The sequence below is a fragment of the Musa acuminata genome, chromosome BXJ1-11, assembly GCF_036884655.1.
Source record: "Musa acuminata AAA Group cultivar baxijiao chromosome BXJ1-11, Cavendish_Baxijiao_AAA, whole genome shotgun sequence".
In the NCBI taxonomy this organism is placed as follows: domain Eukaryota; kingdom Viridiplantae; phylum Streptophyta; class Magnoliopsida; order Zingiberales; family Musaceae; genus Musa; species Musa acuminata.
The window spans coordinates 8,172,717-8,191,289 of NC_088337.1; the positions used below are offsets into that span (position 1 = coordinate 8,172,717).

General features: G+C 42.1%; 2 protein-coding genes and 1 pseudogene across 4 annotated transcripts; all 3 read left to right on the forward strand.

Annotated features, from left to right (window-relative positions):
- Positions 1–660: 660 nt before the first annotated feature.
- On the forward strand, positions 661–2,365 carry LOC135597149 (pentatricopeptide repeat-containing protein At3g26630, chloroplastic-like; annotated as a pseudogene).
- A 6,226-nt stretch (positions 2,366–8,591) lies between these two features.
- LOC135596585 (UPF0481 protein At3g47200-like) lies at positions 8,592–10,163 on the forward strand. 3 transcript variants are annotated; one of them, XM_065088640.1, is made up of 2 exons: positions 8,592–9,242; positions 9,317–10,163. In XM_065088640.1, the coding sequence occupies exons 1-2, from the start codon at positions 8,610–8,612 to the stop codon at positions 10,040–10,042; spliced, it is 1,359 nt and encodes a 452-aa protein (XP_064944712.1). In that variant the 5' UTR covers positions 8,592–8,609; the 3' UTR covers positions 10,043–10,163. The 3 variants fall into 3 exon arrangements, with proteins under 3 accessions (XP_064944712.1, XP_064944715.1, XP_064944713.1); XM_065088643.1 differs by having other exon boundaries at positions 9,320–10,163; XM_065088641.1 differs by having other exon boundaries at positions 8,592–9,239.
- A 6,442-nt stretch (positions 10,164–16,605) lies between these two features.
- On the forward strand, positions 16,606–17,708 carry LOC135596420 (UPF0481 protein At3g47200-like). Its single transcript, XM_065088471.1, has 2 exons — positions 16,606–16,897; positions 16,990–17,708. The coding sequence occupies exons 1-2, from the start codon at positions 16,606–16,608 to the stop codon at positions 17,706–17,708; spliced, it is 1,011 nt and encodes a 336-aa protein (XP_064944543.1).
- Positions 17,709–18,573: the final 865 nt, after the last annotated feature.

Genomic DNA, 18,573 nt, shown 5'->3' on the forward strand with positions numbered 1-18,573 from the left:
AACTTCGAAGGTTTTTTGTCACTAAGCTCAAATAACAACGAAAAAAAGTATTTGGACAGCTATTATGTCATGATACTCTACCACAGTTATATGTCTACAGTTATGCTTGCAAATTATTATACTATTGCAAGAACTTTCATCTGAATTTGGTGGACCACAATCCATTCATTTAGATCAATAAAAAATACAAATCATTTATCTTGATATCAAGAGAAGGAAACATAACCATTGCATTCATTCTCAAATGTTACTTGGCAGCTACTTAAGTTCCTTCCAAAACCATTGTTATTATTCGGATCGATCGATAGTCGATATGATTATGATCTTATCCTAAAAGATACAAAATCATCTTAATAATCTGTATGACAATCTGACAAGATAATTCTTATGACATTAAGATGTTCGAGATGACTTTTCGCAATTGACGAACCACTCAGAATATTTTCTATCAATCAATATCCTAAAGAGAGATTTAATTTTATCATGCAATCTCATAAAACATATCATCAAATAATTGCTCAATCTCTAAGGTGCCATATTTGATTATTTTTTTAAATTTTAATTAATAATATATCATCATCATCATCATCATCATCATCAAGGAGATGACGTGGACCTGCGACACGTTCCCTTCTCAAGTTCGAGATAAGTAGGTCGACGGCACACTTGAAGAGGACAGAACGCCAGTAACTCCTCGCCGAACATATGCTATTATGCCTCGCCTGCAACCTCGATCCATTCGCCCACCGCAACTCCCATTCAGGCCGCGCGCCCGCCGACGGCGCGCTCGCCCTCGAGCCCCGCGAGGCTCTCCGCCTCCTCAGCCGAAGCGCCTCCACCACCCTGGGACATGTCAAGCTTACCCACGCCCGCATCTTCCGCTCCGGCCTGTACCACAACCCCGCCCTCCTCCCCTCCCTCCTCCGCCTCTACTCCTCCCACTGCCGTCTCGATCTCGCCGCCCGCCTCCTCGCCACCTTCCCCGACCCTCCCACCATCCCATGGAACCTCATGATCCGCGCCCACGCCGGCGCGGGCGCCCCCCTCGACGCCGTCCTTCTCTATAACCGCATGCTCTCCCGCGGCCTCCGACCTGATAAGTTCACCTTCCCCTTCGTCGTCAAGGCCTGTTCGATGCTCCTGGAGGTTAGTAAGGGCAAGGAGGTCCACGCCTTTGCTATCAAGTCTGGGTTCTGGCCTGACACGTTCCTGCGGAACGCCCTCATTCATCTCTACCTCTGCTGCGGCGACCCAGTGAGCGGGCGGAAGGTGTTCGACGAAATGCCAGTTAAAAGCGTCGTGTCGTGGACCGCTCTGCTTTCGGGACTCGTGGCGTGCGGCGAGGTAGAGGCCGCTAGAACCGTCTTCGACACCATGCCGATCCGAAACGTGGTGACTTGGACGGCGATGATCGACGGGTACGCGAGGAATGGGCGCCCAGATGAGGCGTTCAGGCTGTTCCGGAGGATGCAGGACGACGACGTGATGCCGAACGAGTTCACGGTGGTGGCGCTGTTGATCGCGTGCGCAGAGCTTGGGAGCCTGAGTGTGGGCCGTTGTGCATGAGTTTGCCCAAAAGAATGGCGGACTCGACAAGGTCGTCTACGTGGGCACTGCGCTCATAGATATGTACAGCAAATGTGGAAGCTTGGAGGACGCGGTGAGAGTGTTTGATCATATGCCAGTCAAGAGCGTGGCAACTTGGAACTCCATGATCACTAGCTTCGGCGTTCATGGGCGGGGAAAGGAAGCGGTGGCTCTTTTCATGGAAATGGAGAAGGCAAAGGTGCTGCCGGATGGAATCACCTTTGTGGGCGTCTTGAGCGCCTATGTGAGGGAGTGCATGGTGGAGGAGGCCTGCAGGTTCTTTGGGTCCATGGTCGAACGATATGGCATCGGCCCATGTCGCGAGCATTACGACTGTCTCGTGGAGCTCTTGAATCGTGCTGATGACTTAGATGAAGCAACCAAAATGGTTGATAATTCGCTACTAAAGCTTGGCGTTGCTGCAAGACAAATGCTGAAGAAATTGTGCCAAACAAATGCCGACATGAGGCTCCAAAAAGTTAGTTGTTCTCATCCTCATGGATTCGAAAACCTTCAAAAGCGTTGAGCGTGAAGTAGAATAGTTTCAGCCTGGAAAACAAAGATGAGTGCTACCAAGACATGGCCGACAAGTTTATGCTAAGAATTGCAACTCTATTGCAGTGCTGGATCCTGGATTCCAGTCTCTGTAAACGATACAGTTCAGAAGAAGAAGCTGGCTGTCTAAGATAAATGAAATGCGTGTTAGGCAAAACAGCAGAAAATGAACATTCAAACGGGAGTATCTATTTCTTTGAAGCACTAGCGATCAGTTCCTCTCCCTCTTGGAAGTTCCGCTTTCTCCTCCCCTGGTACTACCTGACACAATTCCCTGTTCCTCTCTTGTTCATGGCAGCTGTGCTGCTATTCCCCCTGAAGCCCTCTTCGCCCCTATCTCGGATGGGTCTCGCCTCTACATGGCTTCAACCTCCCCCATCGTCTCGGGCAAATCTATTAACAAAAAAGCTAAAGGTGTTGCGGATGGGCAGATCGATCCCGTTCTTTAAAGGCAGTTCTTCCAGATTCAGTGCAAGTCCAACCTCAAGTTGGACCTATATGTCGATTAGTTTTCTTTCGCCTATGATGGCTAGCAAACCAATCTATCTGACAAATTTTTGAGTAAAATTCTTTCACTTTGACCTTATGAAATCTATGTTTCCAAAGATTTGAAACCTGCCAGTTGGACGCTATATTATCCACGAAAGGTTTTTTTTTTCTTTTGATTTCACTTGTGGTGGAAATGAATCACGTCGAGGACCCTAGTATTTCAAAATCAATCCCTCGTCCTCGTCCTTTAAAAATTATATTTTTAGCTTTTATTAAAAAAAAAGAGCCCATCCCCACCTAGTTACAACTTTTGGGCCCTCTCTTGCAATTCCTTCTAACCCTAATTCCTCTCTCAAACATCTTTCAGTAGTTTCTCAAAGTCAATCAAGCCACCTTATCCCTTGTCCAAGACAAATTTACTTGGATTTGTGTTCTCTGCAACCTTACTCAGTCAGCCCTAGGAAATTTAGATTCAAGTTGCCAATACAGTTTTTTCAAACCTCCCTAACATCTATTTTAGATGTGGGAAAAGCTTCCGATTACGAGTTTTCCCTTTAACCCATTTTATCTCCAGTTGCGGCCTTAGACATACATCTCAGGTTGATCATAGGGTTTCATCCTGAGTTTGAGGTGGACGATGAATTATTGTATGGATCGTGGGTTCGAATCTAGAGAAGAACTAGATCCAAACCCTTTCTAGTTTGACAAGGGAAGAAACTAGTCTATGAACCTGTCAACTCTGATAGCTAGCTCCAACCTAATTCCTCTCTTTGCTTTAGCATCTTCAATACTCATTTTGGAGCCTTGCTTGCTCTCAAGACAAGTCAAAATCGTAGACCCACTATTGATGTTTATCAGCCCCGCAAGTAAACATTAAATTTACGCCAATGGTGAGGTTACCCTCTACGCCACTGGTGAGGCAAACCTCTTAAGGACAAGTTGACAACTCATTATCATCATCCTCCATTAGGTCGAGACATACCCCTCGTACATGAGTTTAGTTGTGTCAAGATAAACCATCCCCCTCCCGTCCCATCAAACATTCCCCAAACTCTAACCCATCCCTACCACTAAATAACCCCATCGTCCCCCTCAACATCTACTAAATAACCCATCCCTCTCTTAGGTTTCTAATAATGCTCATTTATACTTCTCAACACAATCTAGAAATTCAAGAAATACTTTTTACCAACCTCTTTCATTTACTGCCCCCAATAGTATGATTTTTTAGTAGAAAAAATAAATATTACAGTGCAAAAACTTGTTAACGAAGATGCCTTGATGAGCGACCCAAGCTTCCTTAAAGGTGAAATGGAAGAGTGGATTGCTCTGCCTATGAAAGAGAACTCTAAAGTCTAGTACAGACTTATTTAGGAGAGTCTTAATTTGTCTTTAAAATATAGAAATAAAAAGAAAAAAACTGAGGCTATTAAACCCCATGTTTTATCATAGTTTTTTATTGGATTCACTATTAACTCTTCCCATGATAATATTTCCTTGTGACTAAAGAGATTATCGTAAAATTTTATTTAGTTTGATTTATTCTTATAACTTAAACTTTATTGTGCTCTATGAAATGCATACACATGAGACTTATTCCAAATCCTTCATTTAGTATATGGGGCAATAATAGCACGGAGAGTATGTAGTAGCTTCAGGGAGATCAGGTAGAATCCTAATTCTTTGTAAGCATGACAAATGTAAGGCTTTCCTCATTAGTAATAATTCTCAAACCCTAAATCCTAAACCTAATAATATTAAGGTAATCCCCCATAGCTCTTATTTGCTATTTATACTACTGATCTCACCTGTATTTGTAAGATGCTTTGGGATGAGTTTTTCTCAATTGATTCTCTTATAATTATTTTGTATTTTCTATGTGGGAATTTTTTATTAATAACTTTTAGATTTTTTTATTCCATAATTTTTTGATCACCCATCTCCCTATATTACACTCTAACCATTCTCCCTTATTGACCAATGTTAGGTATAACTCTCCTTAAACCATATCTATAGGCCTTTTAAATTTAAGAATTATTAGATTGAGCATTGTGAGGATCACTCCATTGTTCATGATCTGTTTGCTAACCCTGATTCAAGATTGTCCAATCTCATACTCTCTCTTCATCAGTGTTTATCTTCCTTTAGTGTCTCCATATCTTAGTGGAGAAGCAAGCACGACTATAATCTTGAAACCTCCATTAAGTAAACTTTTGTTGAGCTATCTTAACTAGAACTCAAAGAGGATTCTGGGTCCTCTCGAATCTTGAACATTTGCCTCTTCAAACCATACACAACAAACCGCTATCCTTAATTATCAACAACATCATAAGAAGTGGTCCCATACTAAAATCTAATGTGTGGAGCAAAGGGATAAGAATATGAAATTCTTCCACAAGTTAGCCTCTTGTGTAAGCATAGGAAGAATTTTATTTCTCACATCAAAAAGGAGGATGGATCCTTTCTTTTTTTATCATATCTTAACTACTTTTTCTAACAGGTATGCTAATCTTTGAGCTCCTACCTCCTTTAAACTCTTAATTGGGCCCTTTGCCTCTTCTTTTCTATCATTCATGAAGCTATTCTCTTTAGTCTATCTAAGAATTTACTATCATCGAAATTGAAATTGCCCTCCACCAAATGAGTCGAGGTAAGAGTCCAAGTCTTAATAGTTTTAATGTAGAATTCTATAAATCCTTTTAGGAGGTTCTTAAGAATCTCATTCTCTAGTCTTTTTCTTCGTTCATTTTTATAATCATCTTTCCTCTTATTGGGGAAGAATTCAGTTTGTCTTTATTTCGAAAAAGGTCAATCCTTCCCTAATCAAAGACTTTCATCTGATTGCTCTATGTAATGTTATTTATAAGTTTCTTTCAAAAGTCTTCACCAATTGCATTAAATCTATTCTCCCTGATATGATTAGCTCAAAATAATTCACTTTTATATAATATAGATCCATCTATGATAATATTCTTATATCTAACGAGTTGGTTCCCAATATATCCAAATCTAAGGGCAAGTCCCCTATCATCATTCTCAAGCTAGATTTAGAGAAAGTATTTGACTCATTTTCTTAGAATGTTATCCTTAAATTTCTCTCATTGATGAACATTTCTCCTATTTTTACCAAGTGGGTTGCTACTTCCATTTTTTTGCTTTCCTTCTCCTATCTTATAAATAGTTCCTCCTTGGCCACTGGAGGAATAAGGTAAGGAGACCCCATATCTTCTTACATTTTCATCTTTGCTTAATAAATCCTCTCATCCCTAATCTCTACCTTGGTTGAAAGGAAACATATTTCTCCTTTTAACCTTAAAGGGATCAAATTAACTCATTTGATGTTTGATGATCTCCTTTTTGCTTAGGCCAACAATAAATCTTGTTCAAAGATATTGAAGATTCTTGACACTTTTTAGTAACTTATTAATCTCAAGGTTAACCTTCATAAATCAAATATTAGAATTAAAGAAAGGTTTTGGCCTATTAAATATCTATGTTTATTTATATCTTTAGGTCACTTTATCCTCGGTCATCAAAACATCCTTATTGACAAAGCTTGATCGAAAGTTCAAGGCTAATATAAAGGTCTTCTATCCCAAGTGAAAAAATGATTTTAATTAATTCAGTGGTGATTCCTACCCATTTTCTCTTCGACCATTGTATTTCAAACTCTATTTCAAACACATGACCAAAATGGTTAAAAATTTCTTCTAAAGTTTTGATTCTTTTTACATTTAGGCTAAAACTCATAAGTAGGGATATTATTACTAAGCCTAAGGACTATAGTGAGCTTAGGTTGAGAGATGTACTCACTATTAAAAGATTCATATGTGCAAAACATATTCTACCACTCCTGAACAATATTGATATGTTTTGGGTTTAAATCCTTAAAGCTAAGCATGGAGACCTTTATATGTGTCAAATTTCTCCACCTTGCCTAGATCTAAGAGAAACATTAAAAAGTTTACTAAGCATATTAGACTTGGATTTAGGAGATTAATTAAGGATGAAAAAATCACTAATATTTGGATAGACTCTTCGTTTGATAATATTTCTATCAGTTTTTAGCCAACTATGGTTAACTTAGGAGTTATGATTTCTTTCTACCATGACATCTGATAATTATTGGAGCTTTTGAAGTTTGAATTATTTTTTCACCCTATCTTTAATTGATAGGATTTTGATGATTCATGTTGTTTGACTTCTCAATAATAACTAACGGATGCGATAGTCTAATCTACTAGGCTCGGTGTATATCAACTTTTTAAGTTTAAAACTAATTGGATAACACTTTCTTATTTCCCCGTCATACGTGTTATCTCTATCATCTCTTTGAGAATTCTTCAACTCACATTTTTCTTAATTGTTCCTCTTCCCTCGTTTTTTTAAGCTTTCTTCAGAACCGAATAGGCCTCAAATTCAAATACTTTGATTCTTGGTCATTGTGCACCTGGCTGAGGAAGGGGAAGGGTATAACAAACCTATCTATAGCTAATTTCTAAGTCTTATTTTCTACTCTTTGGCTCAACAGGAACGGTGATGGATTTTTCAACCATTGTGTCAGTCCCTTTAACATAGTTTAAAAGGCTCTTATCCTCCTTAATGAAACTCTCAGCTCATAACCCCTATCTGAGGGGCCTAGCATATGGGTGTACTAACTATACTTTGAAGTGTGATGGATCTTTTCTTTCTCCTAATTTACCTACAGGTATCTAACATACTCTATAGGCTCCTAATGGCAGTGCTTTAGCAGTTGGTTGCTCAGTTTGCAAGGCCCACAATGCTCCTATGGTGAAAGTGATGGCCACATGCAGAATACGAGGGTTGGAAGAATTTTCTCCTTTAAATTGATGTGCAAACCATTGTCCACAGTGTTAATGGCTTCCAACACCCCCTCTTCCATGCAATCGTTTCATACATCCTCCACTTAATGTCTAATCTCCTTGGCATTTGTTATATTTTCAGATCTTGGAACAGCAAGTCTCATCAGTTTGCTGCTTTTAGCAGAACCTCTGAGTTGTTAATTATTATTATTATTACCTTGGATGACTTAGAGAGCTCGTCCACCCCTTAAGCTCAGTTTTACTTACACAACAAAACTGGAAAAAACAGCAGAAAATGTTGCAACAGAAGCAATGCTGCCTCATCAACGAGAAAAGAACTCAAACCCATGGGTTAAGGATACAATCTGCAGCCTAAGCTGTCATCTCCTCTGGATTAGTTTCACTAGCAGATCACTCATACCGTGATTTCTTTTGTCTCTCTTCTTGGCTGTTCATCTTGTTGAACGAATCAATTTTGACCATGTTGGTATATCATCAGAAACACACATGACATGAATGGAGTATCTATGACTTGGTACCTAAATATCCAGTCGGTGAATTAATGGGTATGAAGTAGTGAGTTTGTTTTTTAGGTGGCAAAGTGTTCTCTTGAATTTGCTCAGAGACTTTGGGGAAGTTCTTTGCTGCGTTCGTTACGGATCTATCACCGACTTTAATGCTTTTATTGTTGCCTTGCCCTATTAAATGTTCTCATTCCATGATAGCTTGTGGCTTTCACACACCCACACCGAACGATTTTGTCTTGTAGAAGTTGGCGCCACTTTGTGTGCATTACGCACGAGAGAGGAATAGGTGACGTGATCCAAAGGAAGAATCTTAAAGGAGTGCCATTTTGTGTGCATTACGCACAAGTTGGTGCCACAGCATCCTTCAATCTCAAAGGAACACTCAACTCTCCCCTAACACGTTCGAGTTGGCTTCATGCTTTATTGGGTAGTGTAGTTTCGCGGAAATATCCCTAATAACTCCTTCAGATACATTCATCTGTTATGCATCCTCGGATCACTAATTGGTCCCAATGCTCCAATTAAACAGGTAATGACGTGGAAATGTTCCACGTTGCATGCTTATAAAGCACAGCCAAGTGATGGCGTTTTTAAGCTGCTTGGACTACCGAACACCACACCCACTTCCATGGCCACTAGAGAGAACAAGTGGGCGGTGAAGATTAGTGACCAGCCCATGGCCGCCGAAGAGAGAAGCTGGGCGGTGGAGATCGATGACCAACACAAGAACACCGGTAAGTCGGCCGAGAAGCAGCAAAGCCCGAAGCCATCCATATACATAGTTCCTCCTTACATCAGAAATTTGAACTGCCATGCCTACAAGCCACACATCGTCTCCTTTGGACCATACCACCATGGTGACCCCGACGTCATGCCGATGGAGGAGCACAAGGATCGGGCCCTCACCCGCTTCCTCAAGAGAGCCAATAAGTCTCTCCAAGACGTCATGACCGCCATAGAGGAGGTCGTGCAACAGCTACGGGGCGCTTATCAGAGCCTCGACGGGAAGTGGGCGGAGGACAAGAGGTTCATGCATCTGATGATCCTTGACGGGTGCTTCATGCTCGAGATAATTCGTGTCGCGACCAAGAAGCCGGATGACGGTAGCCATGGCTACGAAATGGATGAACCCATCTTTAGCGACCACGGGAATCTGTACACCGTGCCCTGCATAAAGCGAGATATGATGATGATCGAGAACCAGCTGCCCCTGCTTGTTTTGTACAAACTGGTTTTTGTTGAGGGTGGTAGAAATTGCGTGGTAATACTAACTTTTATTCTCTGTCTGTGTCTATAATTTCCCCTTAATTCTTGTCTCACTAATCTGCACACCAGAAGGTCGTGAACGAACTGGTGCTGAAATTCTGGGGCAAGCCGTTGACGGTGGAAGAAGAACACCTCCTCCTTGAAGAACGCCGCCACCTCCTTGACTTGCTCCGACTTAGCCGGTTGGTTAAGCGATCGTCAACGGACAATAGTCGTGGCTTGAAAAACAGGAGAAAAGTCTCGAACATCCGGTCGGCTTTTGAGCTGCGCGAGGCTGGCATCCACTTCAGGAAGAGCAATTCCAACAGCCTCCTTGACATCGAGTTCAAGCACGGTGTCCTCAGCCTGCCGAATCTTACAGTCGACGACAACACGGAGTACATGTTTCTCAACCTCATGGCCTTCGAGCGCCTCAATGTCGGCACCGGCAACGAGGTCACTTCCTACGTCGTGTTCATGGACAGCATCATCGACTCCGCCAAGGACGTCAGCCTGCTGCAGTCCAAGGATATCATCGAGAACGCGTTCGGGAGCGATGAGGCCGCCGCCGAGCTGTTCAACCGCCTCTCCAAGGACGTGGTCATCCCCCCGCAAGGCATCCTTGGCGACGTGTATGGGGAGGTTAAATATTACTTCGGGAGGCGCCGGAACAGGTGGTGGGCCAACTTGAAGCACACTCACTTCAGCAGCCCTTGGAGCCTTCTCTCGCTTGTCGCCGCCATTGTGCTGCTGGTTCTCACGGTGTTGCAGACCATCTACACCTTGTTGCAATTCTACCACCCGCCGTCTGCTTAGCCATTCTAATCAGGCGCTTCATCTGCTTGGTTTTGTTTGTTTCTTTCTTCTTCTCCTTTCTAATTCGGGTATGATGTGAGTTTACGTATTCAAGTTAATGTATTCACTATTTGGGGTTTATGTTTTTGGAGACAACTTTTGCAAGGTTTATTGGTGATATGTTGGCAGATGCAATTTACTTCTCTATGTAGCATTATTCTCTGTTTCACACTGCATGAGTATTAGGATCAAATGCATCAAGACAAAATTGATTACTTGTTTAGGGTCTAAATCATATTCTTTTACCATTTTGCTAACGAAAAGGTACATATATATATATATATATAGTCATTGAGATTTATAAAAGATGAAGTTATAAAAACATATAAAAATATTTTTCTGGACTATAGAACTGATTATGGTGAAGAAGATACATCAAACATTAAATGATGAATCATGTGAGCACCTGCATGCGCTCCAACTTTATACCATTGCGTACAGTGGCCATTTGTCATCACAAACAAATCAAAGATCCAACTATTATATTAAAGACATCCAATCCTACATGAACCAACTTAGATTCTCACTCACAATTTGTGATGTTCTTGACCCGAATTGTCTTAAACTTTCTTTAAAGCCTAAGCTTTTCTTTAGCTTAATTAGCCTCCTTTCTTCTCAGCTAGGTAGGGGCACTCTTCATGGCTACCGACAAAAGAAACCTTTGAAGGAGCCTTGGCGTAGGGTTTAGGGTTAGGGTACGGGATGAAAGAACACGGAGGACACAACAAGAGGATGCATCTGAAAGTTCATTTGAGGTTGAGATCATTGCAGTTTCTTAGCCTTTTATAAAAGATTCCCACCAGTTCTTCCTGAACAACAAATAGTCAGTTCACGAGACACACTTTCCCTTCTGCAAATTAACTTCAGCCCAATTGCTTCCAAGCAATTGAATGAGCTCGGTGATACTGCGACGAACAGCCCATTAAGAGAGTATGGGATTCATGGTTCCTTTCCCTTCTAACGGTGTGCCTGTCATACTCTGTTGCAGGAACAGCAAAGCTTGAACAATCCATTGCCTCTATTCAAAATGATATCCTGGTTTAGAGACGGAGAATATTGGGACATTACATGTTCTCGGAGTTTGGTATCCCTTTCTCATAGGATACAGCTTTACTGCTTTTGTTGTTTCCTTGGACCACTAAAAGCCTGTGGCTTTGATATATGCACAGCGATAGAGGGATGAAATTTTGTCTTGTAGAAGTTGCTGCCACTTTATATGCACGAGGGGACAGCCCAGGTGATGTAAACCAAAGAAGCGGGGCGGAAGAGCATATTGGCAATTGCTTGCTACCACAGTAAGAGATAAAAAAAGATAGAAAGATAGAAATTGTAGTAGAAACTATGAAATGTATAAGATGGAATTGTCTAATTCATTTTGATAGTGAGCTCTTGATAGTTATTTATACACATTCAGCAGGGAGGTTATACACATTCAACATAGAGGATTTTTCTTAACTGCCTTGAGAAAATCTTATCTGCTTATCATGCCCCTGCAAGAATGTGCTTCCATCAAGGATGCCGATCTTGGACCGATGAGATGAAAAAAGTTTGCAAGCGAAAGGCTTTGTGAGTGAGTCTGCTAGTTGATCAGTTATATGTATGTGAGAGTGAAAGTCGATGGCAATGTGTTTCATACGGGAATGAAACACTGGATTAGCACATAAGTATGTAGCTCCAATATTATCATAATATATTGTAGGAATAACTGTGGAGTTGACGTTGAGTTCCTTGAGCAGATTTGTGACCCAATTGAGTTCAACAGCGGCGGTGGCGATGGCACGGTATTCAGTTTTAGTTGTAGATCGTGCAACCGTCTTTTATTTTTTAGAACTCCAACTGATTGGAGTAACTCCAAGGAAGACAATGTATCCTGACGTAGATGTTCTATCATTAAAGTTCCCTGCCCAATCAGCATCAGCAAAAGCATGGAGATGGAGTGAAGTATTTTTGCGAAGAAAAATGCCATGATTAAGAGTCCCTTTAAGATATCGCAAAATTCATTTGACCGCAGACCAATGCATAGTAGATGGTCGATGCATGAATTACGATAATTTATTAACGACAAATGAAATATCTGGACGGGTGAGAGCTAAGTATTGTAAGGAGCTAAGGACTTATCGATATTGAGTCGAATCTGTAGCAGGACTTCTATCACATAATTTAAGTGATTTACTAGTAGAGAGAGGAGTTATAACCTCTTTCGCATCCTGCATGTTTGTTTTTGATAATAAATCTTGAATATACTTTCTTTGTAATAGGAAGAGACCTGAAGATGTAAATGTTGCTTCCACTCCCAAAAAGTAGTTTAAAGTTCCTGTGACAATAATATCTTTGAGGGAGAATCGATTGGTCAAGTGCTTTAGAAATGTCAAAGTCTTCAAAGGATCATTTCCTATGACAATAATATCATCCACATATACTAAAAGATATATTATGCTTCCATTATGCTGACAAATAAATAACGAGGTATCAGACTTGGAATTGATGAAGCCAATTGAGGTAAAAAACGAGCCAAGCTCATTATACCAAGCCCTTGGAGCTTGACGAAGTCCAAAAATAGCTTTTTGAAGTTTGCAGACATGCCTCAGATATTGAGGATGAACGAAATCAAGAGGTTGTTGCATAAAGATATCTTCAATAAGTGTCCCCTGTAAAAAGGCATTGTTAATATCCAATTGTCGTATGTGCCAACCCTTTGAGATGGCCAAACTCAGGATAAGACGGATTATTGTGGGTTTAACAATGGAACTAAATGTCTCTGTGAAGTCGACACGTTGATGAAACCCTTTGGAGACTAGACGTGCTTTATATCTAGCAATGAATCTGTCTGGGTTCCGCTTAATTCAAAAATCCCATTTATACCTGATGATATTTTGTGTGTGATGAAATGGTACTAAGGTCCATGTAGAGTTATAGAGGAGAGTATCATATTCGTCACATATGGTTTTACGCTAGTGAGAAGATTTTTGAGCTTGAGTGATTGTAGTGGGTTCACTAGCCTCAATGGAGGAACCTGTTATAGCATGTAAGTCAAGGACTTGACGTGGTTTAAAAATACTACTTTTGGAGCGTGTTGTTATTGGATGTCTAAGGGGGATAGAAGTGGTAGATTGTGTTGGTGGTATAACCAAGGGCGAGTCACTGTCATGGACCGGGCCAACCGTCGGCACGACAATGTCACTAGGTCTAGGAGAAGGTAAAGCTAGTGCCAATGTTGCCGAGGGTATTACTTCATTAATAGGGAAAACTTGTGAGGAAGGGAGTGGAGAAATAGAGGGAGTGAGAAGCTGTTGAATTGGAGTAATAGTAGTATGCGGATCTTGAGGGTAAGGATTGGATGGTGTCATTAGAGGTTCGTGTGATGAGATCAGAGGGATATTCCAGTGATGCATGTTTATCGGAGTAACTTGCATGGTAGGATTATTTTGAAAAGGAAAGACAGACTCCTAAAAAATAATATGACATGATATAAAGACTTTTTTAGTTTGTGGTTCATAGCATCGAAAAGCATTATGCTTAAGAGAGTAGCCTATAAAAGTGCAAGGCTTAGATCGTGGTGTTAGCTTATGTGACACATAGGGACGGAGCCATGGATAACATAAACAGCCAAAAACTTTGAGTTTATGAAGGTTTGGAAGCTTGTGGAATAATTTTTCAAATAGTGACTGGTATTGTAAGACTAGAGTGAGCACATGATTAATAAGATAAAATGCAGTTTGAAAAGCTACTGACCAAAAAGGTGGTGGCATGGATGCTTGATGTAGAAGGGAGAGACCAGTTTCAACGATATGCCGATGTTTGCGTTCGGCAGAGCCAACCAATTGGGGAGTATGTGGGGGTGACTTGAGGTGTTTTATACCACAAGCAAAGAAACAGGATGTGAGGGGTTGATATTCGCCTCCACTATCATAGTAAACTGTTTTAATGAAAGATTGAAAAAAATTCTCAACCAACTTTCGAAAGTTGGTAAATACTATGAAAACATCAGACTTATGGTGGAGAGGATATAACCATGTGTACTTAGTAAAATATTCTACAAAAATGACATAAAAGCGAAACTTATCAAAAGAAGGAATTGGGGCAGGGCCCCACACGTCGGTATAAATGATTTCAAATGGTTTAGAGCATGAAATGGAGGTTGTCCCAAAAGGTAGTTTATGACTTTTATTGCAAAGACAAGCATCGCAATGATTGATAGTGCTATTGATTTTCAAGGTAGGAAGAGAATAACGAGAAAGTAATTTATGCTGGATTAAAGGGGAGGGATGACCAAGACGACGATGCCATACATTAACCGGAGCTGCGACTGAAGAGTGAGCAGTAGGAAGGGTAATTTGCGAAGTGGATGGCCACTCATAAATGTTGTCTTTGTTCTGGCCCTGGACCAAGGATGCCCCCGTGCTCAAATCCTTGACAAGAAAACTGTTATGAAAGAATTCAATTGAGGTATTATTTTGTTTACAGAATTGAGAAACGGAAATGAGGTTTCTTTTAATTTTAGGTGCACACAGAACATCATCAAGTGTAAAAGTTGTGGTAAGTGAACTAAATGTTGATGAACCAAAATGAGTAATATGAATTCTTTTACCGTCACCGATGATGATATTTTCATTTTTGTCATAGTTATTGTGGATGGACAAGTTTTGAAGATCAGAGGTGATGTAATGAGAAGCACCCGAGTCCACAATCCAATTAGGTTGGGTAGGAGTTGGAGTAGCCATGAAATTCGCTTGAGGCTATTGTGATGGAGCAGGGAGTTTGGGGCGAGACCGATAGACTTTCGTGGAGTGTCCGACTTTATCACATAGTTGGCAAACGACTCGTTAGTGGCTTGTGAAGTTAGGACACGATGGCTGAGGATTATGAAAGTTACCACCTTGATATGGATAAGGGGGGTTTGGTCTGGGCCCCATAGGGCTAGGAGGCAGCTTAGCTAAATCGTTGTTGACGTGCTTATTGTATTGGTTGCTCTTTCTCTTGGATTTTTGATTGACCTGAACTGTAATAGGTGGTCCGGGCAACCTATCATCATGCTTCATGTACGTCTCATAGTCGATCAACTTATCATAAAGTTTTTCGAATAATATTGGTAAGCCGCGTGCCCAAAGTGTTGTTGTTAGTTCTTTGTACTCGCCTCCTAGACCATTGAGGGTATGGATTATGACTTCTTCATCACTGAGAGAATGACCTATCAAAGCTAAATCATTGATGATAACTTTGATATTTTGTAGATAATCAGCAATAGTACTTTCCTCTTGTTTCGTTTTCATCAGATTGGAGAGAAGTTCGAGCATGTGAGTACGCGAGCGATTTGCCAAAGTTGTTTGTAACTTGCACCATATTTCTGCAGCAGTCGTACATGAGGATATCAACAGAGCAATGGATCCAGCAACGGAAGCTTGAATAGCTTGGAGGATAAGGCGACCTTGACGTAACCATAATTTGTGGGCTGGATTTGGCACTAAACTGGGTTCACCTGGGATGTTAATCATTTCAGGTGGACACTAGAGAGAGCCATCAACGTAACCTAGGAGATCATAGCTAAATAGAAGATTAGAAACTTGTGCCCGCCAAGTTATGTAGTTGTCGCCTTTGGATAATTTGAAGGGAATGAGTGCTGCAGCATTAATAGTGATAAGACTTTGAGAAGTGCTCAGAGTCCTTGCAAAAACAGGGACAGGAATATCATAAGAGGAAAATAAAGACATCCTAGATATTTTGTGATGGTTTAAGTGATCTTTACAAAAGATGTAAAGATATAGGAGGGAGGGAGGAGGAGAAAAGCAGATCGATGCGTTGCAGAAGAGGCTGCAACGATGAACTGCAGAGGAGGCTACAACGATACTGCAGAGGAGGCTACAACGATGCAGCGATGCACTGCAAAGGAGGCTACAGCGATGGGCGAGGAAGCTGCAGAGGAGGCTACAGTGATGCACTATAGAGGAGGCTGCAGCGATGGGCGAGGAAGCTGCTGAGGAGGCTGTAGCGATGCACTATAGAAGAGGCTGCGCGATGAGCAAGAAATCTACAGTGATTAGGTGAAAAGAAAAAAAAATCTACAGCAGTTACAGTTGCAGAGAAATTGCTGCAGCAGAGGGAAGCGGCTGCAGATGGAAGCTGTAAAAACTGCAATCATTCCTGTTGCCACAGGAAGGCAGTGATGGTTGTGGCGGTAAAGATGGTGGCAGCAGCACTTCTCGCTCGAGTGAGATGTGGGAACGAGGAGAAGAGGTCACTGGCCGGGGAGCAGTTGCGAGGACACTGGCCACCATGGTAGTGTAGGCGAGGTTCTTATGAGGGTAGGAGGTGGCTGAGCAGTCTCCGACTCCGGAACAGAAAGTAGCGACATCGGAGGAGAGGTAAGCAGCAGCACTGTCCTTTTCAACTGAACAGAAAAGATAAGCAATAGAAGGCTTTGGCAGAGCTGCCTGCATCCGCAAGGAAAATGATCTGATACCGAGGAGCACAAGCACAGAGCACTGCTCCACTTCCTCAAGAAAGCAAAGAAGCCTTTCCACGAGTTCATGGCCGCCACGGAGGCTGAGTTTGAGCGACTGCAAGAGGCTTATCAGAGCCTCGACGAGCGATGGAAGGATAAGGAACCGTTCCTGCGGCTGATGATCCTCGATGGCTGCTTCATGCTCGAGATAATGCGCGTCGCGACGCAGAAGTCCTCCGACCATGGCTACGCGTACGATGATCCCGTCTTTAGCGGAAGTGGCATTCACCACAACGTGCCCTACATAAAGCGAGATATGATGATGATCGAGAATCAACTGCCTCTGCTGGTTTTGGACCAACTGGTTCTCGTTGAGGGTCTTCATGGCACGGTAAGTGCAGCTTTACGCTTTCTTCTTTCGTTTTACCTGAATTATTACCTCGTCTTTCGACGTTGAACTATGCCACAGGCGGAGAAGTACGTAGACGAGCTGATGCAAAGATTCTGGGAGTGGAATTCCACGGCGAGCCTGGGGCAGCGCCTCCACCCCCTTGGCGTGCTCCACAGCGTCCTGCTGAAACCCTGCAGGCAGAAGAACAAGGATATCAAGACGCCGAAGATGACACGATCATCCGGTCGGCAGTTGAGCTGCACGAGGCCGGCATCCGCTTCAAGACGAGCGAGTCCGACAGCCTCCTTGACATCTGGTTCGATAACGGTGTCCTCAGCCTGCCGAAGCTTACAGTCGACGACAACACCAAGTACATGTTCCTCAACCTCATGGCGTTCGAGCGCCTCCACGCCCGCGCCGGCAACGACGTCACCTCCTTCGTCTGCTTCATGGACCACATCATCGACTCCGCCAAGGACATCAACCTGCTGCACTACAAGGGGATCATCCTGAACGCGGTGGGAAGCGACGAGGCCGCCGCCGAGCTGTTCAACCGCCTGACCATGGACGTGGTGCTCGACCCCAGCAGCAGCCTCGGCAAGGTCCAAAACGACGTCAAGAATTATATCCAGAATGATTGGAGAAGGCATCGGGCCAACCTCAGACACACCTACTTCACGAGCCCATGGACCACCCTCTCAGTCATGGCCGCCATCGTCTTGTTGATTCTCACGGTGCTGCAGACCATTTACACCATGTTGCAGTTCCACCTATGTGCATTATCTCCGTCGCCGTAATCTGTGATGCTCTGCTTGGTTTGATTTCTTTTCTTATTGCTACGTCTTTACATGGCTTGACCAGACGGATCTTTTGAGTCAGTTGTGTTTTCCTCTCATATCTACGAACAAGTTTCAATTACCGATATTTGTTTGGTTCATTGGGATTGGTTTGTAACATATTGATGTTTTTTTCCTTACAAGCGACCAAACTGGATTGGTTTGTGTTAAATTAGTTTTTGGTTATCTGTATGTTGATTCGGAGCTAATAAAGGTTCATCTTTCACTCTTATCATTAGGTGATTTCAGTCGAGTTATGTCAAATCCTTCCTATAAAGATACATCGAAAACACTCCCAATAAAATATCGAAATCTTCGATGTCTAAATTGTTAGAATAAAAATAAAAATAAATTAAATTAGTTTGAACTGAATTGATTTGATGTAAAAACTACTGCTCCAAACCAAAGGGCAACGCTGTACTTCTCTACCATTTATAAATTATTGTTACCTCAATTATTCTTATTCAAGGAATATATATCTATTCTACCGCGGCTGGACAATCGGATAGAATTTAGTGCATCATTAGGAAGGATCTCTCACCCTTCATCTCTTGAAGACGATCACAAGCGACTTCGTCAGCATCCATATCCACCACCTACAATCCCGATATAAATTCGAACAGAGAAAATTAGGCAAATGTTGCTGAGTTGATAGAGACGCCGACCCTCTTATGGCCCATACATCTCAAGCTTGGATCGCTTTCCAATCCAGTTTGCAAGTTTGTCTTCTCTTATGTTCCAGCTATGCTTAATCCTGTGGACACTTTGCTTCCAGCAAAGCTTAATGTTATGGACAAGCCAAGTGTAGTCTAAACGTGAGCACTCC

Bases quoted from the DNA above. Each gene is read 5' to 3' on its own strand.
- LOC135596585 (XM_065088640.1), top strand. From the start codon at position 8,610: ATGGCCACTAGAGAGAACAAGTGGGCGGTGAAGATTAGTGACCAGCCC. The intron at 9,243-9,316 runs GTAATACTAACT...TCTGCACACCAG, and splicing joins AGGGTGGTAGAAATTGCGTG to AAGGTCGTGAACGAACTGGT.
- LOC135596420 (XM_065088471.1), top strand. From the start codon at position 16,606: ATGGCCGCCACGGAGGCTGAGTTTGAGCGACTGCAAGAGGCTTATCAG. The intron at 16,898-16,989 runs GTCTTCATGGCA...ACTATGCCACAG, and splicing joins CCAACTGGTTCTCGTTGAGG to GCGGAGAAGTACGTAGACGA.